We start from the raw sequence: 22,821 nt of genomic DNA on the forward strand, positions 1-22,821 counted from the left end.
AGTGCGATGCGAAGTTGCGGGTTGCGCAGGAGAGGAAGATTCGCGCTCAGAGATAGGGCTGCCAGCCTGTCGTTCGAAGCGTCAGGAGCTTTTCTATAGTCCTCGGTGACGCGCGCGCTCAACGCACCAGAGAAGATTGTCGCGAGGTTGCTCGGGTTCGTCGCCTCCTGAATGAGCTCGTTGACCCTGTACTCGACGCTGAGGCGCGTGTCCAGCTTGTTGCGGACGATGGAGAGTGCACGGTCGGCGTCGTCCGGCAAGTCATCGAGAGCTGCGGCGTCGCCGTCGTCGGAACCTTGAATCCGCTTGGCCATGTCGGCAGAGACCGCCCTGCGAGCAGCAAGACGTTCAGCTTCATGCATCGGGACGCGCTGAACGGCCCAACGCACCAGCTCTGCAGCGGGTCGTGCTTGAAGACCTCGAGGACCGTCATGACGATGTTCGAGCGGTTGCGGAGGACGCGCAAGGTCTCTTCGCAGCAGCGGCGGAAGACGCCGTCGACGCCGCTCATGCCGAAGCCATCGATCATGTTCTGCGTGAGGCGGAAGGGGACCTTCTCCGGAATCGGGAGACGCTTGCCCTGCAGGAGCAGGCGCGTCAACGACAGCCTAAGAGACAGCGGGCGGTGAAGGGCGCGCACCTGGTCGAAGGCAATTCCGAGATCGATGTGAACAAGCTCGCCCTTCGAGACGTCCATTAAGATGTTCGAGACATGGCGGTCTCCCAGGCCGACGATATGGCCGATAATGGAGGTGGTCGCGACGCTGCGGGAGTAGTTGAGGCGCATGTCAAACCAGAGCGACGGGACCTTGTGCCGCTGCCAGAACAAGAAGCGCATGAGAGGCGGCATCTTGTCGAGGATCTTCTTGAAAGCGTCGGTCTTCTCAGCATCACGCTGGTCGTGCCGTCCCTTGTGCTTCGCCTCGATCGACCGCAGCTTCTCGCGGGCTTGCTTGGGGAGACCCGGCGCCATCTCGCTGGAAAGGCGGGGACGGTCAGAGAAAGCCAGGCGCGTACAAGGCCAATGCGGGGGAACGTACTCGTAGAGGCGGGCGAGAAAGTTGCCCAAGGGCTCGGTGTTGGCGACGAACTCGATCAGCCCGTTCCTGTTCTGCAGCGGCACGACTTTGTAGGTCCGGATGCGAAGCTTGCGGCGACGTCCGGCGTCGTCTCGAGCGAGCAGGCTGTTGACGAGCTGAAACGCCTGCTCCATGACGGCGTCCTGGCGGATATCATCGTCGCCTTTCAGCTGATGGGTGCAGCAGGTCAGCTCCCTGTGCCTACACAGAGTTTGAAAGCGCTGTGCGTACCAATTGCTTGTACCGCTTGCCATCGCTGCCAACACAGGTGACAATCTTCGGAACATGGATGCCGCCGGCGGTGTCGAAGTGGTCGTCGTAGCCGACTATGTGCGGGAACGACTCGTCGCTGTAAGTTCCGGTCGGGTCGACGGGCAAGTCGAAGGTCGTAACAGGAATTGGCAAGTTGACGACCTTGGCCTTGAGCTGCATTGAGCGGGGGATGGGTTGTGGCCCCTTCTTGATGGCGCCGCGACTGTCCTGGTAGGCCGAGTTGCGCTTGATATCGAACGACGCCCACTCTGCATACGCGGCGCAGGCTAGCTCCACCGCCTCGATGCGATGCCGGAGGCCGTCCAGACGCTTCGCCTTCTCGACTATGTCGTTCGCTGCCTGTGCACGACTGTTCGTACTCTTCGACGCTGATCCACCTGCACCGATGCTCGACTCGCGAGATGCGGAAGATCGCCGAGAGCTCCTGCTGCCGTTGCTATCGCGCAAGGCGTTGACGGGATACAGCGTGTGGAAGGGGTGTTCGTTGCAGAGGCGTTGGACGAGACTTCGGATGTTCTGCGTGGCTGGTGTCGGCTGGGAAGGCTTCGTGAGGCGAGCGGAGAGCTGATAGGCGAGGAAGACGAATTTGTGCGAGGAGATGGCGGCCAGGCGTGGTTTGAGCGCGGTGTGGATCTCGGCATTGTCGGCGCAGGCGAGCCACAAGGCGCAGAAGCGGAAGACGGAGTCGTCGAACTCGTCCGACGCCTGCAACGCCTGGGCGTAGTTGTCGAGCGCGCGCCACAACATCGTGCGCGCAGTCTCCTCGGCGTCCTCGACCTGTCGCCGATCTTCCTCGATGTGATGTTCGGCATCTTTCTTCGACTGGGCGTAAGGGGCGCTGTTCGTCGAGCCGCTCTGAAGCTGGCGATCTATCTCGAGAAACTCGAGCTCCTTGCGCTGCTGGTACGCGTTGAGCCGACGGCGTCGCTCGATCGCGACGACAGAAAGGTCGCCGTATTGTGCGTCGGCGAAGGCGGCGACGGCGTGGTGGACCTGCGCCCGCTCTTCTCCTGGCGCATTGCGGTCGAGGGCACGGATAGCTGGGTCGAAGTACTCGTCGAGGATCTCCTTCGGGTCGCGAATGCGAGCGTCTGCGGTCCAGTCGCCCTGCAAAGCAAGTGCTGCGTCAGGTCCACTAGTCCTTTCGAGCGGATGCGCGAATAGAGTTCTCACCAATCGCGCGTAGAGGGCAGCGGATTTCTGCGGGAAGCCCTCGTGTACCGTAGTGAGAAGCGAGATTGCCGCGCGATGCTCGCCCTGCGCCCAAAGGACGTTCGCAAGCTCTTCGTCGACTTGCGACGCTCGACCATTTTCGGCGAGGGTGTGCGCGACCGTGACTGAGTTGAGCGCGACTTGCAGTTGACCCGAGCGGCGTCCGACTCGGCTAAGCTCGAGGAGGCAGGCCTGTTCGGTTGCATTCGCAGACTTGTAGAGCGCGCTGCTGAATTCGTCGCCGACCTGCTCGACGCGCTCTTTCGCGCGGATGCCGCGCAACAAGCTGATTCGCGTCGTGAGGATACGCTCGGCGTGCTCGAAACTGGCGAAGAAAGCCGATCGTCAGCGCGTTCCGCATGCTGACAAAGGTGGAGAATTCGCGCACCCAAGCTTTTTCGGCACCGACGTCAAAGTGTCGACGAGATCCTCCGTCAGGACACCGCCGTCGCCGATGGAGGACAGGCGGACGACCTCGCGCAGGGCCAGGATGGCCGAAACCGTAGAGCACCTCGGTTGCGGCAGGTCGAGGCTGACGGCGCCGAGTTTCGCGACCTCCTTGACGAGGGCGTCGGTGGCGCTCTGTCGCGCGTCCGCGGTATCTCGTCCTGTCCGGGCGGTCCTCAACGCGGTGTACAACGAGACGCTGGACGATCCGAGAGCGCGATCCTCGAGAGGCAGATCCCACACGTCCGTCCGCCAGCCAAGATCGTACGGCAGACCGGCGGCGACGTCCGTCTCGCCGATCGATCCATCGAGGCGAGCCGGCTGATAGAGCGACAGGGCGAGACGGTTGAAGCCGAAAGAGGCGAGCGAGGTTATCACGCCGGCCGTGGCGGCAGGATCGCTCGTGCCAAAATGGTGCGACTGGGCCTCGCGACGGGCGCCGTAGATCTTGAATGCTTCAGCCCACTGCCCCTCGTGGCGGTAGCGGCGAAGAAGTGCCTCGCGAGTGTCGAGCGACTCACGGCCGTAGAAGCCGTCGGGTTCGTCGATTCCGGCGTAAACCTCGTACAGCAGGACTTGCGCGCGATCGTCGAGTCGCTGGTCGAAGACCTGGCCTTTGGCGTTCCGCGTGAAAAGGCGATCGTACTCGTGGGCGAGCTCGAGGAAGAGAAGAGCGGTGTACCAAGAGCCGATCTTGACAGCGCCCTCCGCGAGCAGCAACCAAGGCAACTTGAGCCAGGTATCGCATCGCGAACGCGAGGTTGCTTGGAGATTCGGGTGCGCATGCTTGCGAAGGTAAACGGCCGTGTCGACGATGAGGCGGACCACGGCTCGACCCGCTGAAGTCGAGCTGAGGAGGCGCTCGACGTACGTCGACAAGCGCTTCTCCATGTCCTCATCGCCAGAGATTGCGCTGCGGAGCAGCAGAGAGTGGACGAGGCTCGGGATGATCTGTGTCGAGAAAGTCGGGCTGAAGCGGATCAAGGGGACGAGCTGGGCGTAGAAATCGTCGCCTTCGGCGCGAACGTCGGCGAGCAGTTCGGCAAAGGCCGTGACCCACTTATCGGGAACTTGCGCCCGCTTGAGCCACTCGTCGCTGCCGAGCTCGACTAGCGACCTCGCCTCGCGGGTCCGCGTTCGGTGGACGCGAGCGAGTGCAGGGTTCGAAATGATCTGCGCGACAATGGCGGTCTGCTGGTTGACGGGATGGCTTGAAGCGCACAGGCCGACGACGTCGGGCACGCTCAGAGCGAGTCTGGCGGTTGCCATGGCAGCGTCTGCGAGTTTAGGATCCACCGCGCCGTGCAGAATGGCGAGGAGGCGGTCGACGACGAGCTTCTTGATTCCGCGGTCGTTGTCGGGAACTGCAACATCCGCGACTTCTGCATGTGCGACGGCTGGATCGTCAACGGCGGGTCGTTCGGCTTCGCCGCCGATGTCGAACAAGAGCTCGGCGAAAGCCAGACTGTCAGAAGACCTGGGGGCGGTGCCAGGCTTGAGCGCCTGCATCAAGTGCCAGGCGAGGCGCGGTCCTTCGGCGCCACTGGCGAGAGCGTCATACTGGGGCAGGCGCCGGATGGTCGCGATCGTATCGAACTTGTCGACTGGAGCGAAGGAGGAGGCAATGGCGTCGAGGACTGCTGGCGGCGAGAGAGAAGCGTAGGAGAAAACCTCATGCGGCCATAGGAGCGCGGCCTCAGCGAGGTGGGTACCGCCGACCTTGCTCAAATGGCGGATACCTTGATCGAGCGCCTTCGAGAGACTCTGCGTGATAACGACGAGTTGAGGGTCGACGAGTTTCGCGCGCAGCGAAGATGCAGCGTGCGCGACGCGGACGAGCTGCTCGACGAGCCGCTGGCGGAACGCCGGTCCATCTCCCTTGCTTGTGGCATCGAGAGACGACTTGAGGGCCCATCGGAGCATGGGCCCGACGAGTACGAACGTATCGGTGCAGGCGAGCAGGCTGGCCAGGCCGTCGACGATCGAGGCGAGAATGGCGGGTCGGTGGACGCAGGAGTGGGAGAGCGCGATAGCGAGAGCGAGATTGAGGAGGTGTCGTCGTTTCTCGCTGACGAACGGGGCCCTGTGCACCCGTGAGAGCAGGTTTTGCACGACCGAAAAGACTGCGGACGGCGTGCAGAAGACTCTGTAGTGAGAGTCGACCCAGAGGCTTGCCGGAACGGTCACGCGGCACTTCCAGTGCGGCGAAGCAGTCTCGACCTGGAAGACGAGGTCCTCGGGCAGTCGAAGGAGCTCGGCGAATAGCTCGGAGGCCTGCTTGTCGTGGCTGAATACCGGGAGGGGCTCGTCGGCAGCCCACCTCTCTTCGTACGTCTGGGCGAGGATCTCTGCGACGAGCGCATCGATGGTCGACGCGAGGAGCTCGCCCTGTTGATGCGCGTCGCTCGCCCCAGCTCCTTCAGCAAGGCGAGCGAGCAGCTGTTCCAGCTCGGCGTACCCGGGACTTTCGTCCTCAGCCCTGCGGGCGTGGAAGCGGCAGATCGCGAGGGCGGCGGAGTCGGCGAAGCAGTCGAGTCGACCTTCCTGCGGCGAGCGCTTGAGAATCTCGCACAACGTGAGGAAGGCCTCCGGCGGATCGCCGAACTGGATCAACCAGCTGGCGGTCTTGACAAAGTCGGCCTTGCGGGCGTCTCGAAGGGTCGGGAACCCGCACGCGCGGTACGGCAAGCGGTGGGCGATTTCGGCATTAGGTTGGTTGCCGGCGTCTCGAACCGCCTTCCAGGCGATGTAGCGGGCGAAGGCGAGGTACAAATCTGCCGGCGACGCCATGCCGATGCGCTTTGCCACGCCGTCGAGGGTCACCAATGCGATCGCGGTCGTTTCGGAGGCTCCGCCGGCCAACTCGAGGATCAGGTGGTAAGGCGAGCGACGACGACTGCCTGCGGCGACGACCAGGTTTGCGCTGCTCAGGAGCTGCGTAAGAGTCTGCTCAAGCTGAGAGACGTCGGGCGTCGTGTTGGCCCGGATGTCGTCGAAAAGGTCGTTGACCGGGACGCCAAGAGCCGTGCAAACGTTGAAGAGCTCAGCGGTCGAGGTCGTCGCGCGGAAACGGACTCGGAAGTCGGCATCGCTGAGCATGAAGGGAATGATCGAGGTAGGCGAGATGATGTGGCCGTCCTCGCTGCGGGGTGCGCTGCCGCGAAAGTCCCAATGTTCCTGCGCCTGGTCGAGCTGGATGTACCGGTCGAGAAAGGCGAGGAACTGCGCCGGGCAACGACAATGACAATTAGCGGCGGAAAACTCGCCGAACTGGAGGCGAACGCACCTTCAGGCGGACCCTCCAAGACGGAACCTTCTTGTCCCGGAGACTCGTAATGATCCACGAGCACAGGACGCGCGCATTGCCAGCAAAGTCCTCGTTCGCCTCGCCGACAACGACCCAGTGGTCCGTCGTGCACTCGAGAAACTTGATCGCGAGCGTCGCAAATTCGTCGTTCCTGGCGTAGCGGTAGTCGGGAAGAAGCTCTCCGCCGATGTGTTGGAGGATGTCTTGCGCCTGGGCGAGACTGAACGTTGCAAGACCGGCATGGACGGCGGCGAGAGCTTGCTCGGCGATCACGATCGATTCTTCCCCATCCGACTGCAGGATAGCGTCGACAACTTCCTGGATCCTGACGGGACGGACAGTCCCCGCGTACGCCATCTCGGCCGAGACGAACCCCTTGACGCACATCGCGACCGTCGCTGCCCCAGCACGAGGCGCCGTAGCTGCGCCTGTCGATCCAACCTGTACGACTCGCGACGACCCGTACTTGACATCGTCAAATCCGTCGCCATTCTGCGTCTGCTCGAGCTCCTTGATGCGTTCAGAGGCTTGCGTCGACGGAGTCTGCGACAGCGCGAACGCCGACCCAGCCGTTTCCTTTGACGACCCATTCGGATCCGTCGCCGTCACCTCAAGGAGGAGGAAGCGCAAGGCAGCGAGGATCTCCTCAAGAGCCTGCCTGCTCGTATCGCCTTTCCATATCGCGCGGAGGAGCACGATGCCGTCGCCTTCGAGGTCGAGTTCTGCCGACGGCGGCTTCCGTCTCGGCAAAACATCTTGCGGGAGGTCGGAAGCGATGCCAGGGTCCAGCAGGACTGGGTAGTCGACGTCGGGCTTCAGCGGCATCTCGACGAGGATGGGCGAAAGGCTGCCGAGGAGATATGCGCGCTCGTCCGGAAGCCATTTCTTGAGGGTCAGGGTCGGGGCGAGGAGCGCGAGGATCTCGCAGGCGGCTCTGACGGTGGCTTTGTCTGAGGGGATGCGATTCGTCGCAAAGACGCCCTCGACGACAAGAGCGAGACAGGCGAGGTCAAGGTGCCGTCTCGCGGGGTCGCTGGCCATACCGGTCCAGTACGGGTCGCCCTGTTCCGCTGCGCCTGACTTGAGGCCTTCGAGTACGCGTCGCAGCCAAATCGACACCTTGCGCGGCATCGTGTGCTCGAGGTCTTCCGGCGCGCCGCCCGTCGCATCGAAGTACGCCGGCGTCCGGATCGACGTGTCGATGACTGTGTCGTCCTTGACGTAGGCCGGCAACTTGGCTTCGAGGAAGTCACGGATGCGGTAAGTCTCGCTCAGCTCGACAGCCATCGTTGCGATCGGGCAGTCGGGGACGACGTAGTCGTGCGGGAGCGGCGGGATCGCAGAGATACCGGAGAGACGGGCGATAAGACTGACGAGAGCACTGTTCGAGAGCGGGTCGGCATGTGGGCGGGCTTGGCCGAAGCTGTGAGCGCGGTGCATGCCATCGAGGGCGGACCAGGCCATCGTGACCCATCCGACGACCTTGGCGGAGAGGCCGAGGCGGACAAGTCGTGCATCGCTGGCGGAGATGGCGAGAGTCCATTCGAGGAACATGCAGACCGCATCGGAGGGGAAGTTGACGGATTGGAGGTCGAGGTCCCTCGCGAACGCCTCGATCGACTCGGAAAGGAGCAGTCCGCTGACACGGTCATGGGCGAGGAGGATGTTCGCTGCGTGTGCGGCAGCACGGCATGTTTCGGGTGTCGCTAATTTGCGCAAGGCGACAAGCCAGATCTGCTCCCACGGCGACGAAGGCGCAGACTGCTGCCTTTTCCTGCGGCCGGCGCTGATCGGCGAAAAGAGCTCGTCCGTATGCTCGACCGGCAGACCTGCGTGGGCGATGGCGGCGACCGCGAGAAAGGCCCATCGCGCAACGTCCGTGCCGAGGTGCGAGAGGACCGGAATGAGCGCGTCGAGAATGCGACGGCACGCTTCGGAATCGAGCGAGGACCAGTGGCGATCGACGAGGAAGAGGAGGAGCTGCAGGCGGAATGCGACGGCGGCATTCGACAGGCTAGCTTCGCTGAGCGAGTCGAGGAGGACGGAGAGGGGATCCTCGATCTGCGGACAATAAGTTCGGTCAAAATCGACTGCGACTGGTACCGCCAGTTTGACGCACCTTGCGCCGCTTGCCCCGCTGTGTTGGGCTGAGCATCGCTTCAACCGCGCGATTCTCCCTCTGCGCATCCTCGACCTCGTAGATCCTTGCCAGCGCATCTGCCCCCAACTCGACGACTCCCCAGGCCACCGCATGCTTCTCGTCGAATCCCGTCCCAATCCTGAAGGTCTGCGCATGGTACGCTTTGGACCGCGGCTCGTCGGGCTGCGGTTTCGCAGGCGTCGGCAGGACGAGGCCGAGGCGAAGATGGTCGATGTCGATGTCGTAGGGCTCGCGCCAGCGGATTGTCGGCTCCGTGAGGACGGCGTGGTAGAGCGCCTTGGCTCGGGCGATGGAGACCTCGTCTCCGCCTGTCGAGGTCGCAGGGATGACGAAGGGAAAGAGATAGCGGAGAGCCATGACAACCTGCTCCTTCAACGTAGTACTCTTGGTCGCCCACAAGCCGAGGATGTGCTTCCACAAGCGAGGGCCGATCCGCCTCATCGAGCGCTGGTCGTTGAGGTCGACTTCGGCGAATGCGCGATTGAGTGCTGTCAGAGCCGAGACATGGGCCGTGGTTTCGGAAGGGAAAGCGTCGAAGAAGCGGAGGAACTTTCGGAAGATGGCCTGGGCGTAGAGGAGGAAGGGGGAGGAGCGGGAGCGGAAGGCGACCTCGACGACGGCGAGGAGCTCGATCTCGACTGGGTTCGCGGTACGCCGAGCTTTGCCGGCGGCGGGCGTCGGAAGGAAAAGCTCTTCCTCGGGAGAGGCTCGTAGCGCGCCGCCCATGCGCTCGTCCTCGTCGATGTCCATCACGGCATCGTCGACGAACTCTTGTCCAATCTTGATCTTGTCGCCAAGTACGCCCGAGAAGCCGAGCATAACGATGTCGGTCCATTGTCGCTCGTCGAGATGCTCGAGGTGCGGCGGGTAGCTGAGGATCGTTCGGAGCGCCTTCATGTAGGTCAGGGCGTAGGGCTGAAGCTTGCCGGCGACTGCCGTCATCTGCGTGAGGTGTGCGATGATGGCCTTGGCGACCTTGCGGGTGGCGGACTGGTGGATCTTCTCGACGAGCCATCGAACCGCCTGAGTTGCGTCGTCAAGGCGTTTGTCGGTAGCAGCCGACTTCTTGCTGACAGCCGCATTGCGCTCCTTGATGACAACGCCGAAGAGGGTCTGCAGCGTCTGGTTCCACGAGTGCGAAGGGTCGCGGTTGATCGCGTTGAAGTTACGCTTCGAGGCGAGGAACTCGCGCAGGCGGGAGACGCCCTCGGCTCGCTCCTTGATCTTGTCCGACTCGAGCTTGAAGACGATCTCCTGAAAGTCTCGCGAGGCCGACATGGCGTCTGCAGGCGGCGACAATGCGGTGAGCTCACGTCAAACCAGCGCGAGATGTCAACTTGCCTGGGCGGGCGGAGCGCGGTCACAACGCCCTGCGGCGAAACGCTCGGCTGTTGGACGAGTATCCTGACTGTTGCTAGGGCACAGCGCATGGTACGAAGGTCAACAAGACGCGCGCGAGCCCACATCGCTCGCAAGAGGACTCACCTCGAGAGAAGGCGAGACGACAGGTCACACCGCTCTACCGACTTGCTCGCTTTGCTGAGCACTGCAAACTGCCTCCAAACTCACACTCGCGCCACCTGGAGCCGCCGGCCTCGCTCGTTTGGCGGGTTCGCGGGTTGGTGCTCGAAGGTGGGGAGAGAAGCGGCGTCGCACTGGCTCGGCGGGTTCGATTGTTCGGTAGCAGCGACCAGAAAGCTGACAGGAGCAGTCCAAGCTACTCGAATCAGCCACAGCAGCGAGTCGCCGCTCTGTGCGGAGTCAACCCTGACGACAAGCGAATCTCTCGCCGCAACAGTTCACGACTGCTCGCTTTGCTGGGACTGCGTGGTGTGCAGACTGCCGACTGATGGCTGGAATCGCAAAGGCTGCCCAGGCGCAGCTCAAGCAGGCGCTCGCCGCACCCGCCGCCCGTCTCTTTTCCTCCGCCTCCGCCGCACCTTATCCGGCCTCGTCCTCTCCACCACCCGCACCAGGAGGGTCAAACAACGTTGAGAACGGAGCAGGAGCGGCGACCGGGCAGCCCAAGCCCAAGTTGACCAAGGCGCAGCGCTTCACCCTCGACCCTGCGACCGCCTCGACTGCACCCAAATTCCCGCACGGCTTCCTCGCTACAGGCCTGCATTGCGGCGTCAAGAAGGACCGGTCGAAGCTCGATCTCGCCGTCATTATCTCCGATCGCCCTTGTTCCGCCGCCGGGACGTTCACCCGCAACGCATTCGTCGCCGCACCTGTAATCGTCTCGCAGGAGGTTCTCGCTCGCCAACGGGGTGTAGCGCGGGGACTGGTCGTCAATTCGGGATGCGCGAATGCCGTGACAGGCTCGAAGGGACTGGAAGATGCGCGGGCGATGAGCGACCAGCTCGACTCGTTCCTCTCGGCTTCGTCGTCGTCGGACGGCACCGGCACGCTCGTCATGTCGACAGGCGTCATCGGGCAACTACTGCCAATTGACAAGATCCGACAGGGCATCGAGGCGTCGACGGCGACACTGGGAAGCACGTTCAGCGCCTGGAGCGACTGTGCGCGGGCTTTCATGACCACCGACACGTTCCCCAAGCTCCGCACTCGGACGATCCAGCTCGGCGGCAAGGAGGTCCGCATGGTCGGCATTGACAAGGGCGCAGGCATGATTCACCCCAACATGGGTCCGCCTGCCGCTCCCCACGCGACGATGCTCGGCGTGATCGCAACCGACGCAGCCGTCGAGCCCGCCTCGCTCCAGAACGCCCTCACCTACGCTGTCGATCGGTCCTTCAACTCGATCTCGGTAGACGGAGACATGTCGACCAACGACACGGTACTCGTACTTGCGAACGGTGCGAGCGGGATGGCGGAGATCTCGGAGAAGAAGACGCCCGAGGAGTTTGTGCAGTTTAGGGAGGAGTTGACGAGTTTTGCGGCCGAGCTGGCGCAGCTCGTCGTGCGGGACGGAGAGGGCGCGGAGAAGTTTGTCAAGGTGACGGTTCAGGTGCGTTCTCACGGCGGTCTTTTCGCTGCTCCTGACTGACGGGCCGTTCATAGGGAGCGCCATCGTACGAGGGAGCGCACAAGATTGCGTCGACGGTCTCGACCTCGTCGCTCGTCAAGTGCGCGTTGCACGGCGAGGACGCCAACTGGGGCCGCATCCTCTGCGCTGTCGGCTACTCGCAGCCGCCCTTCACCATTGACCCGACCAAGGTCACCGTCTCGTTCGTCCCGCAGGACGGTTCGCCGGAGCTCAAGTTGCTCGTCAACGGCGAGCCGGAGAACGTTGACGAAGAGAGGGCGAGCGAGATCCTCCGCGAGGAAGACCTCGAGATCAAGATCGACCTCGGCTTGGGAGAGGAGACGGCGACGTACTGGACCTGCGACCTCTCGCATGAGTACATCTCGATCAACGCCGGTGCGTTGCAGCGCTTTCGTCTCGCTTGGTTCTGTTCTGACAACACCCGTCGCGCAGACTACCGCTCGTAACGCTCTCGCCTTATTACCTACGATCTCTTACGAAACCAGCACTCCGCCCCACTCCGCCCCACTCCGCCCTCGTCTCGTTCGCAGCAGTACCGCCTTTTTCGTCTAGGAAGTCTGTTCATCCTTTCGTCGCAGGCCGTCGTCCTTTTCTCCCGCCTTTTGATCTTCCTTTCAGCATCTTCCCTCCTCTGATTCTATCACATCTTGGTTCTCCGCCTCATAGTCTCGTTGTAATGCTTGTCTGCCTGGACTCGCTAGCTGCTCTGACCTCGAGAGCCAAGTTCTCTCCATCTCCCTCGTCTTGGGCGTACTCCGACGACATGCAGATGCATTGCGGATGCGAGGGTAAGCTGGGTTTTTGCGTGTACAACCAATGAGTGTTCTTCGAGATCCGACAGCGAGACTACGACAAATGCGAGATGTCTGATTATGCGTTAGGCGAATATGTAAGGTGCAGAGGAAAGGCGAAGGGACCGTAATGAAAGGCGAACGAAGTGTCTGTTGGGCGTTTCGTGAGGGCAAGAGCCTTAGATCACCAGGACCAAGGCGCCCGCGAATGCTGCTGCCGCGCCGACGGCGAGGCTGGAGAGCGAGTTGCCCGAGAGGCTCGCGCCGCTCGTCTTGGACGGCGTGGCGCTTGCTGCGGCGGCGGCGGGAGAGGGTGCGTTGTTGTTGGCGGCCGAGGATGATGACACTGCGGAAGATGCGGAGCTCGAGCTGGAGCTGGACGAGGAGGCTGTCGACGAGGGCGCCTCTGACGAAGGTGCGGCAGTGGGAGAGGTGGCGGGAGCGGTAGAGGAAGAGGACGAGGAGGACGCGGGCGCGTTGATGTCGACAAGCGAGGTCTCCGAGGAGAAGGATGCGGAGGAGGTGGATGAGACGCCGACGACGGTCGTCTCGCCGTTCGGGAAGTGTACGGTAAGACCTTGCGACTGGATGTGTGCCGGTGCGGAGGAGGACGAAGTCGCGGCAGAGGACGAGGAGGAAGACGGAGCAGCGGAGCTCGACGAGGAGGCGACCGCGTTGATGGTAAAGAGGGGAGAGATGTTCGACGTCGAACCGAGGAAGAGAAGGTAGGTCGAGCGGGTTGCGAGGTCGGCGGGAAGAGGGAGGGAAGCCGAGCCTGAGCCGGAGTAGAAAGAGACGTTGCCGAGGGGGTGCTCTGCGTGCCGGCATCGGTCAGGGTCTCTTCCCTGGGTATACGACGATGCTCTACTCACGAACGTCGAGGTTGTACCCACTGCCGGGGTTCGACTCGTCGAGGAAGCCAAGGATCACGGGCGAAGACTTGTGGATCTGGTTGTCGGGGATGTCTGGCTTGGTGTTGTTCCTGCAGACCACCGGAAGAGGCAAGGTCAGCGTTGCAGCTTTGAGCGAACCAGAAGACCGTTGAGATGCAGAGCCTGCTGAGAACGAGAAAGCGCGCATCCCCACGGAGCGCCAGACTCGACGCGTCGTTCGCTTATCACCTTCTCGGCGACAAACAGAAACAAGAACCCCCTGCTCGCGTCCAACGACGCCTACATGTCCCAGCCGTCCAGTCATGCGACGCCCACATCTCGCAAAGGACGAGAGGGCGAGATCACGAGCCCCAAGTCAACGCGGGAGAGCCGAGCAAGACTCACCAACTCAAGAGGAGCTGCCCGCCGGCCTGAAAGACGTCTCCCTTCTGAGGCGACGTAATGCGAGGCCAGTAGTCGAGGAGCTGGACTCCCTGCGGGATATCTGCGAGCTGTCGCGGGTCGAGCGTCGCGGACCGCTCGATCAGGACGTTGTCGTCGAGGAAGGCGCGGGGAGCAGTGGGAAGCGCGAGGGCGGTTGTTGCGAGCAGCAGGAGTGCAGGCAGCATGGTGGATTGGCGTACGAGGTCGAGGAAGTCGAGGGGTGGTGAGGAGGACGAGAAGGGAGGCGCGACGAGACGAGGCGTTCCCGACGCGAGGTGGATGTGGGGGAGTCGAGAAGTCGTGGGCGCGTGCGGCGTGACAGGGGCTCAAGGTCGTCGTATAAGTGGTCTTGCGAGGAGACTGGGCGAAGGAGAAGCGAAGGAGGACGCGAACGAGATGCCAAAACCAAGGCCGAGGTGTCGCTGTCATGGCGAAGTGGACTGCGGGTCCGCGAGACCTGCCACACGGCAGTTGTCGCCTGCGATGCGAGGGATTCGTCTAGCGTTGCAGATGCGTCGTTGTACAAGCTCGAGAGGCGGTAAGGACAGCGTTCAGGACTTGACAATCTTGCTCTCGGGTCGAGAGGCGTAGCCCATCCAAGAGGGTTAGCCGGACAACCGTGTGAACTGGAGGATCAGGCGCACCTCGTCGTAGATGGCCGTGTTGTCGGTCACACCTGCGCGCTGGAGCGCAAGCCAGAGCACAGCCGCCTGCGAGCGGAAGATAGGCGAAGAGCGAAGGGGAGAAGAGCAGCGCAGCGCAAGTCCAAGCTGGTCAGCCCCAAAGCAACGGTAACAGAGGGCAAAGAAGGTTGAGTACGCACGGTCATCCCGCTTCCGCACGACGCGGTAACGCTCTTCTCGCCCTGCTTGACTTTCTCCCACTTCTCCTTGCCGAGCGCGTCGACGAACACCTTCTCGAGCTCTTCAGGCTTGAGAACGGTGCGGTAAGGCGGTGAAGTCGACGATTCGGGCGAGAGGACAGACTGGAAGGGGAGGGAGATCGAATGAGGCATGTGGCCGGAGGAGAGGCCTTCTCGGGGCTCAGGGTCGGTGCCGTGGAAGCTGTATGATTGGAAGTCAGCAAGTGCAAGAAGAGAAGGACCCGAGAAGCGACGCACCGCCCTGCTGCCCGTGCGTCGACAACAACGTCGCCCTTTTCGCCTTTCTTGATGTTCTTCGTCATGTCCTTCCACTGCCGCACATCGCTCTTCTCGCCACCGTCTACCTTGTATTCAGAGAAGTTCTCCTCGATGTCGGCGATGAAGTACGACTCGACTCGAGGCTTGTGGGCGTAGAGGAGTTCGGAGAAGATGGGTCCGTAGAGGAGCCGGCCGCCTTCCTCGACTGCATGCGGGTTCGGGTTCGTAGGCCGGTTCTCGTCAATGGGATAGCCCTCGGCGATCCAGCGAGGGAGACCGCCGTCAAGAACGGAGACTTGAGGGTGGTTGAAGTGCTGCGATCGCAAAGGGTGGGGTCAGTTGACCGCTGCTGCGTTCCGGCGCCGGCCAGCACGACTCACCTTGAAGGTGAAGGCTGTTCGAGGAGAGCTAAAGACGCCGACGGTGTCGTACACGACGACATGCGAATCCCTCTTGATCCCGAGTCGCGAGCAGGCGTCCTCAAACTGCGAGACCGAGGGCATGTTGTGCGGAACTCCGACGTCCGACTTGGACGCAATTTGGTCACTGCAAGCGGTACGATGCGCGCGGTTGGCGGAGATCAGCTCGAATCGCACCCCGAGCGATGGAGAGATCCGAACGCACACATCCCAAAACGCCGCGCCTTCGATGCGCTTCTTCCTGTACTCCTGGAAGGGCTGCCTTCCCGACCCAGGCATGTGCCAGCTCGCATCGAGGACGCAGGGGAGCTCCTCCGCGTTCTTCGATGAGAGGAGCTTGTGTAGTTCGGCCGGCGTGATGAGCGAGACAGGGCGCGATGCGGTGGTTGATGCTGCCCGCGAAAGCATGAGCGTGCGCGAGCCAGCCAGGCGGGCGGTCTGGGTGAGCAGCATGGCGAGCGAAGTTGAGGAGGAAGAGGAAGTGGGGCTTGCGAGGCAGGTGGTGTTGGGGACAGCTGGAGCTGGCTGCAAGTAGTTGACAGCGTCGCCAGCAGTAGTTCGAGAAAGGCAGAAGACTCGCAGGCGCCGAAGAAGCGAGGCAGACCACGAATTGCAACCCAATGAAGTCGCTCCTCGTCCTTTCCTGCTCCTCCGTCAGCGATTCGCCATCCTGTGCCCGCCTAGTACGCTCCCATACCATCTCAGTACGTCGACGCAGCCCACCCGGCGTCGACCTGAAGTAGCGCGCCGCCGCCCGCCTCGAGATCCTCGGGTCGCAGCCGAGTTCGTGTTGCTGCTGTTCGTCCGCGTTCTGCCAGATTCCCTTGTCGACGGCGCGCTGATGGTTGTCCGCTGCCGCGCCTTCAACAAGGGCTTGGGTGAAGCGTTGAGCCTCCTCCCAGCGTTGTTTCATGCTGTCGCGCCGCTGAGGTCGAGGGAGTGTCTGTGAACAATAGTCAGAGCCGTCAGGAACCGAGAACTTCATACTCAACACACCGTCAGGTGCATCAGTGCTTGGAGGGACCAGTGGCGCTGCGAGTAAAGGCGTCAACGATGCGACGATCGTGGAGGACTTCGTTGCTCACAGTGACGAAGGCCATCTCGGGCCCGTAGTGCCCGACTTGCTTGCAGTTCTGTGCGAATGCGACAGCCCTGCCCAGCTCCAACTTGATGTCGTCCAGCTGGTCTTGGGAGGTGAGCGTCGCGAGGAATGGTGTCCTGCCGCTTTCCGCCTCTGCGAGGCCGATCTCGTGGATCTCGGACCACAACGGCCTCACCCAAGCTTCGCGAAACTCCTTCTGGGCGAGACTTGGCCGCTTGATCGGGTGATCGATGAGGATGTTGCCGCGATTGTCGAGCGCGAAAGAGGTGAGGAGTTGGAAGACGGTACGAATGTGCGCCCTGCACCTCTTTGCGGTGGCGCTGAAAGTGAGAGGAGCCATGCTGGAAGAGAGAGGAGTGGCGCGAGGACAGAAAGAGGAACCATCGTCGAAGCTGACCGTCAAGTCCGTTCGTACGATCGGATAGACCGCGGACCTGTTTGCGGGGGTCGCTGGAATCTCCGAGGCGTGTCCGGGCCTGCACGAAACTTCAGAAGTACGAGACGCATCGACGAGCAGGCGCCTAGAGCCAGGGTAAGTAGGTACGTATCGAGCAAAGTCGAAGAGCGTTTTTCTGGTGGTAGACGATTGCTCAAGCAGGGTCGCCCTGAGGGCGCTGCTGGGAATGCCCAAGTGCGAAAGGTTATGTCGCGTAGACTGGAAAAGCGAAGACGATGCGAAAAGACGAGTTACAATGCGAGCGAGACTGCGGAGCGAAGTCGTCAGTTGCGAGGGAACACGACCGGCTGCGTCAGCCGCGTATGAGAGCAACTCACTGTTACTAGACGATACTACCGGGCGTTGGCACGGTTGACGACAGCCTGCTGGTGCGTCGAGGTGTAGTTCTTGATGGCCTCGCTCTGCCCTGCAAGAACCGACATGACCTCAAGCGCAAGCCTCCTCCCAAACTCGTACTCCTTCTCCGCTGACCGCTTGTCACTCGCAGCGACAATCCACTTCCACGCCTGCCTCGTCCGCTGCTTGTCCGTCAAAGCCTGCGGCGTCATGACCTGCTTCAATCCCTTCCGCCTCGCCACGAGCCTGACCATCGGGCTGACCGTCTCGAGCGCCTTCTTGAGTGCGGGCACGGGCGGGGCGTTTGTCGCGAGCTGGATCTCGTTCAGCATGAGGTTGATGTGGTTGTACGCCCGCTGAAGCTTGCCGTCCCGCATGACGAGCCGTGCAAGGTATCCGAGGAGCTCAGTGTCGGGGTCGTGCTTCGCAGGATCGGGAATCTTGGCTGGTGCGGCATCGAGAGGGGGAGTGAGAGGGGGAGTGCCGGCGAGAGAGTCGGCGGCGGCGACGGCAGAGGTGTGGGTGATGGAGGGTGGCAGGGTCGACGAGGTGGACGCGATGGGAGAGTGTGCGCCGACCTGGTGGCCCAACAGAGGTCCGCGCGGCGTCGAGGAAGGGCCAGCGGGAGAATTGGCCTGGAGGGCGGCGTCGAGCGCGGCGAAGTGAGACGAGGGGCGTGCGAAGGCGAGGGGAGTGCGTAGTTGCCGTGCAAGCACTCGTCGCGCAGCTGGAACGGCGGCCATCGCTTGTTGTCGGCGAATCTGGGGAGCGGCGAGGAGAGAAGTTGCGAGCGATGAAGGTGCCGCTCTCCCACCACGACTGCCCCGCTTTGACAGCTCCCTGCGCATTGTTGCACGCGTTTCGAGCTACTACAGACACGCCTGAACTCACCAGTGCTCATCCCACCCCTTCTCGCTCGGTTGCCGCCCCTCTCGTTCGACTCGCCTCACGGACCCCTCAACATGTCTTGCACCACTCGTGCGTGGCGTTTCTCAGCTAAAATGTGGCCGAACAGACTGCTGACGACTTTCTGCGTACCCGCCACCCTGCCTTGATCCGTTTCCGATGCCCGCGGTCCTCGACTCGCACACGACCCTCCCTCGTCGCGACCACACCTCACCAAACCGGGTTCTCACGAGCAGACACCATCACCCTCGACCCTTCCAAGTATGACCAGGAGCAGATCAACCTCATGGAGGAGCGCTTGATCCTCCTCGACAACGACGACCGGGCTATTGGCGAGGGTTCAAAGAAGGATTGTGCGTCGCTAGCCATTCTAGTCTGCTCGGTGCAAAGTGCTGACCACAAGAGAAGCGTAGGCCACCTCATCCCGCCCGCCGGCTCCGCCGAGACCCGCTCGCCACTCCACCGCGCCTTCTCCGTCTTCCTCTTCCACCCGCAGACCGGCAAGCTTCTCCTGCAACGGCGTGCGGACGAGAAGATCACGTTTCCGAAGATGTGGACAAACACGTGCTGCTCGCACCCCTTGACGAGCTTCGGCGAGATGGACGAGGAGGGTCAGATTGGTACGGTGCTCTCTCTCGCTGCTGATGGAACTCACCAATCGCGATGCTGACCGCTCAACGATTGCGCAGGCGTTCGACGAGCGGCCGCGCGGAAACTCACCCACGAGCTCGGAATCCCTCACACCTACCCTCTCGACGACTTTGCCTACCTCACCCGCATTCACTACTACGCGCCTAGCGACGAGATCTGGGCCGAGCACGAGAGTGCGTCCCGCCTTTCTCGCTCCTCCACTGCAGGTCGTCGATGAAGAGGCTGACCTTTGTGCGGGAACAGTCGACTACATCTTCTTCCTCACGCTTGACCCGAAGACCGACATCAACCCGAACGAGGTTAGCGACGTCAAGTGGGTATCGAAGGCGGATTTGGAAGACTTCTTCAAGGACCCCTGTGCGTTTCTCCCTCACCGTTTCCTGCGTCTCCCGCTCATCTCGCTTCGCAAACAGCCTCGACCTTCACGCCCTGGTTCCGCCTCATTGCCGAGTCTTTCCTCTACAAGTGGTGGGACGCCCTCCTCGCATCGCGGAAGGACGAGTCGCAGCCCCTCGACGCCAAGGCGTTGATCGCTGAGGTTGAAAAGGAGAAGGCCACGATGGGCAGCATCATCCGCATGTGACGCGGCGGGGCGGATAGATTACGTATACCCAGAGAGGATTCAGCAGTATCGGGTTCTGTCACTTTGAGCGCATCGCAATCTCGTTCTCCAGCATACCTTGTCAGCTCAAGAGACTCGCCGTCTTCACCTCGTCAGCTCACTCGCTGACAACTGGGTCATTGGGCAGCATCAAGAGCCCTTTTATTGTATCGTGCCAGCCAGGGCAAGCGCCTCCAGTTGCGACTCCTCAACCTTGCAATTTGCGAACGTTGCCCTTCTTCCCTTCACTCCGCTTCCTCCGCTTCGCTTTCTCTGGGCTCTTCTGCTGGCCTGCGACTGCGCGCTGTGCCTCTGACAGTACCTCTTACCCCCTCACGCTTCGCCTCGCCTCTCTTTCCTCGCATCCGCCCCTTGCCGACGGACAACATTCAACCTCGCTCACACCCCTCCCGCAACGCTCGCCAGTATGTCGCGACCACCCTCACGAGTGGCAAGCAGGCCTGTCACGGAGTCTCCATCCCGCACGAGCGAGCGCCAGCCTCTCCTCGGGTCTCCACCACCTCCGTCATCTCGAGTGCGGAAGACAAAGACGGAACCTGCGCGGCTGGGACAGACGAGGACGGACTCTGAGAGTGATTTGCGGAGTCCGGGCGAGGGCAGGAGGCCGGGAAGCATGACGCCGCAGAGTCGGACGGAAGTTGGTGCGTTACAGTTCCCTCGAGGGAGATGACGGCGGTTCGACTGGTTGGAAAGGGGTTTCGACGGCTTTACTGAGATTTGTGGGTGCACAGCTTTCGCCACACTCCCTGAACGCCTCTCACGAGCCGCCGAACAAGCGCAGAAGCGCGAAAGGGTCGAGGAGGACTTGACAAGGTGGCAGCTGCTGTACCGGCGGGCGCGCTACTACATCCCTGTGCGTGCTAGCAGCTGTCAGTCGTCAGCCGAGGATGTTGCTGACGTCGAGAGTTGGCGTCGCAGGTCCTCCAGTGGCTTCCGCATTACTCGCTCAGGAGCTTCATGCGGGATGTCATCGCCGCTCTCACGGTGCGTTCGGAGATGCCTCAAGAGCCTGATGAACTCGCTGACGAGTCTAACTGGCAGCTCACCTCGCTCATCGCGCCGCAAAGCATGTCCTACGCGACGAACTTGGTCCACACCGATCCTGTCCACGGTCTCTTCGGCGCAGCTGTACCCGCCATGGTCTACTCAGCGATGGGAACATGCCGCCAGTTGTCGGTCGGGCCGGAAGCAGCGTTGTCGCTCATCACGGGCGAGACGATTGCCAAGTTCATCGAGGAGGAGGAGCATGCGCATGGCAGGATGAGCGACGCGCATCGAGTCAAGTTCATCGCCAAGATCATCACGGTCATCACGTTCGAGAGCGGTCTCGTCACCTTCCTGTACGTCCAGCTAACGAGCGAAGGCTGCCGATTCTGTCAAGCTGATCTTCCTCTCTCGCAGACTTGGATTCTTCCGACTCGGCTTCCTCGATGCGGTTCTCTCGAGGGCGCGTTGTCAAAAAGCGGTCTTCTTCGCGCCTCAATAGCTGATCCGACATGTTTGCAGGCCCTCCTGCGCGGCTTTATGACGGCCGTCGCGGTGACGATCTTCGTCTCGCAAGCACCGTCGATCCTCGGTATCGAAGCCGGTCTCAACGCTGCGTACGGCGCGTCCTCCTCGGTTCTCGAGAAGGTCCAGTACATCGCGACGCATCTCGGAGAAACCCACCGCCTCACTCTCCTGGTCAGCATCATCGCTCTCGCGGCTCTCATCGGCGGCAAGATTGGCAAGAGGACGGTGGCGCAGAAGAAGGGGTATTGGAGAATTGCACTCTACGTGCCGGAGGTCCTGCTTGTCGTCGTCCTGTCCACCAGTGCGGAGTCGGCCCTCTCGCTTCGACCCCCTGCTTCTCGCTGATCTTTGCGCCTGCAGTCCTCTCGCACATCTTCCACTGGAATCACGCTGGTCTATCCGTTCTCGGTCGTGTCTCTCCCGGCGACGTCAAAGTTCGCGTCCCGTTCGTCGGCTGGGGATACATGCGTCGCTACGTCACCAAGTCGTTCGGCACATCGACCGTCATTGCGATCCTCGGCTTCCTCGATTCGATCGTTGCGGCGAAGGACATGGTGCGCAACTTGCGGCTCGGGCAGACGAAAGGGTCGAAGCTGACATATTGGACTTCCTCGCAGGCATCGAAGCACGACTACCCGATCAGCCCTAACCGCGAACTCTGCGCACTCGGATCCGCCAACCTCTTCGCCGCATTCTGTACCGGCTCGCTCCCCGGCTATGGCTCAATCACCCGCTCTCGTCTCGCCTCAGCGACGGGCGCAAGGACGCAGATGTCCTCCCTCCTCACCGGCACCTTCGTCCTCCTCGTCACCTACTTCCTCCTCCGCTTCCTCGGCCCGCTGCCGAAGTGCATACTCGCCGTTATCGTTTGCGTCGTCGTCTACTCGATCTTCGAAGAGACGCCCGAAGACGTCAAATTCTTCTACAAGATGGGCTCGTGGACCGACGGCGGCCTGATGCTGCTTACCTTCGCCCTCAGTCTTTTCGTCTCGGTCGAGGTCGGCATCATCACGTCCGTCGCGCTTTCGATGCTCCTCTGCATCAAGCACTCGACAGCCATGCGCCTCAATATCCTCGGACGCGTTCCCGGCACATCGACGTTCGAGCCGCTCGAGGAAGATCTGAACGACGACGGCTTGTTGCCGGTCATGGGCGAAGAGGTGCCCGGCGTCTTAATCGTCAAGATTAGGGATGTCGCCTTGACGTTCGCGAATACGGGTTACCTGAAGGAGCGCTTGAGGAGGCTTGAGCGGTACGGGCACGGGCGGCATCACCCAGCGGAGGAGCCGAGGAGGTGCGTCAACCGTCTTTCTAGGACCTGGATCGCTGCTAACGCCTCTTCCGTTCACTCCCGTGTCGCCCCTGTCTCCCTGCGCCTTGCCTTTACTGCTTCGAACCCTGACCGCCTCACAGGGAAGAAGCGAGCGTCGTCATATTCGACTTGACGGACGTGAGCGAGGTCGACGCCTCCGCCTTGCAGATCATGCTCGAGCTTGTCGACTCGTACGCCGCGAGGAACGTTCTCGTGAGTTCTGCAGCTTGTTTTCCGACCACTCGTCGTACTCACGCGCTTGCTTTCCAGATCTACTGGACGCAGTGCAACCCTCGCGCTCTCGCAAGGCTGCGTGAAGCTGGTGTCGTCGACAAGTCCGGAGGAGGTATGTCCTTTCCCCATTGCTCCAGCTTGCCTACACGACTGACATGTTCTTGCGCATGCGCAGACAGCCACGTTCAGCCTTCGGTCGCCCGCGCCCTCGAGGAGATTCACGAGACCATGATGCAGGTCAATGGCGGGACCAGCGGAGTGGACGCGAGCAGCATAGTCTAGGATTCGTACGGTGCAGTAACTTAGACGCCTACATTCGACTTGTTGTTGCTACTTTCCTTCAGCTTCGCGACCGGGACGGGAGGAGGTTAAAGCGGACGCCACTTGGGCTTGATCGGAAAGCGCGGCACGCGTCCTACAGGTCGAGGAAAGCGTTTCACGGTCAAAGCGAAGCATCCTGCGGATTGAAGGAAACCAATTCCTCCTGCAGGTCGACTTGGCAGGACGACCTTGAACCACGTCGCTCTCTCGCT

At 62.0% G+C, this 22,821-nt stretch overlaps 7 protein-coding genes across 7 annotated transcripts; 3 read left to right on the plus strand and 4 right to left on the minus strand.

Annotated features, from left to right (window-relative positions):
- Positions 1-46: 46 nt before the first annotated feature.
- On the minus strand, positions 47-9,757 carry RHTO_05133 (protein serine/threonine kinase,ataxia telangectasia mutated family protein; the record flags this gene model as incomplete). The annotated part of the gene is made up of 10 exons (XM_016418795.1): positions 47-66; positions 128-330; positions 390-580; positions 641-977; positions 1,041-1,249; positions 1,311-2,459; positions 2,526-2,889; positions 2,953-6,233; positions 6,298-8,379; positions 8,438-9,757. 10 exons carry the CDS (start codon positions 9,755-9,757, stop codon positions 47-49), a joined length of 9,156 nt encoding a protein of 3,051 aa, XP_016270305.1.
- A 571-nt stretch (positions 9,758-10,328) lies between these two features.
- RHTO_05134 (glutamate N-acetyltransferase / amino-acid N-acetyltransferase) lies at positions 10,329-11,935 on the plus strand (the record flags this gene model as incomplete). The annotated part of the gene is made up of 3 exons (XM_016418796.1): positions 10,329-11,450; positions 11,504-11,864; positions 11,922-11,935. The coding sequence occupies 3 exons, from the start codon at positions 10,329-10,331 to the stop codon at positions 11,933-11,935; spliced, it is 1,497 nt and encodes a 498-aa protein (XP_016270306.1).
- A 524-nt stretch (positions 11,936-12,459) lies between these two features.
- Positions 12,460-13,781, minus strand: RHTO_05135 (uncharacterized protein; the record flags this gene model as incomplete). Its single annotated transcript, XM_016418797.1, has 3 exons — positions 12,460-13,094; positions 13,153-13,262; positions 13,558-13,781. The coding sequence occupies 3 exons, from the start codon at positions 13,779-13,781 to the stop codon at positions 12,460-12,462; spliced, it is 969 nt and encodes a 322-aa protein (XP_016270307.1).
- A 313-nt stretch (positions 13,782-14,094) lies between these two features.
- RHTO_05136 (thiosulfate/3-mercaptopyruvate sulfurtransferase) lies at positions 14,095-15,609 on the minus strand (the record flags this gene model as incomplete). Its single annotated transcript, XM_016418798.1, has 6 exons — positions 14,095-14,166; positions 14,241-14,306; positions 14,420-14,660; positions 14,717-15,051; positions 15,118-15,283; positions 15,362-15,609. 6 exons carry the CDS (start codon positions 15,607-15,609, stop codon positions 14,095-14,097), a joined length of 1,128 nt encoding a protein of 375 aa, XP_016270308.1.
- A 1,438-nt stretch (positions 15,610-17,047) lies between these two features.
- Positions 17,048-17,794, minus strand: RHTO_05137 (mitochondrial small subunit ribosomal protein S5e; the record flags this gene model as incomplete). The annotated part of the gene is made up of 1 exon (XM_016418799.1): positions 17,048-17,794. The coding sequence occupies one exon, from the start codon at positions 17,792-17,794 to the stop codon at positions 17,048-17,050; it is 747 nt and encodes a 248-aa protein (XP_016270309.1).
- A 219-nt stretch (positions 17,795-18,013) lies between these two features.
- RHTO_05138 (isopentenyl-diphosphate delta-isomerase) lies at positions 18,014-19,191 on the plus strand (the record flags this gene model as incomplete). The annotated part of the gene is made up of 6 exons (XM_016418800.1): positions 18,014-18,029; positions 18,194-18,310; positions 18,371-18,577; positions 18,647-18,781; positions 18,852-18,965; positions 19,022-19,191. 6 exons carry the CDS (start codon positions 18,014-18,016, stop codon positions 19,189-19,191), a joined length of 759 nt encoding a protein of 252 aa, XP_016270310.1.
- Positions 19,192-19,843: 652 nt separating this feature from the next.
- RHTO_05139 (sulfate transporter) lies at positions 19,844-22,570 on the plus strand (the record flags this gene model as incomplete). The annotated part of the gene is made up of 11 exons (XM_016418801.1): positions 19,844-19,871; positions 19,962-20,083; positions 20,149-20,214; positions 20,272-20,570; positions 20,632-20,677; positions 20,737-21,043; positions 21,103-21,296; positions 21,360-22,036; positions 22,156-22,267; positions 22,325-22,400; positions 22,464-22,570. 11 exons carry the CDS (start codon positions 19,844-19,846, stop codon positions 22,568-22,570), a joined length of 2,034 nt encoding a protein of 677 aa, XP_016270311.1.
- Positions 22,571-22,821: the final 251 nt, after the last annotated feature.

The sequence above is a fragment of the Rhodotorula toruloides genome (genome assembly GCF_000320785.1).
Source record: "Rhodotorula toruloides NP11 unplaced genomic scaffold Scaffold30, whole genome shotgun sequence".
Lineage (NCBI taxonomy): Eukaryota > Fungi > Basidiomycota > Microbotryomycetes > Sporidiobolales > Sporidiobolaceae > Rhodotorula > Rhodotorula toruloides.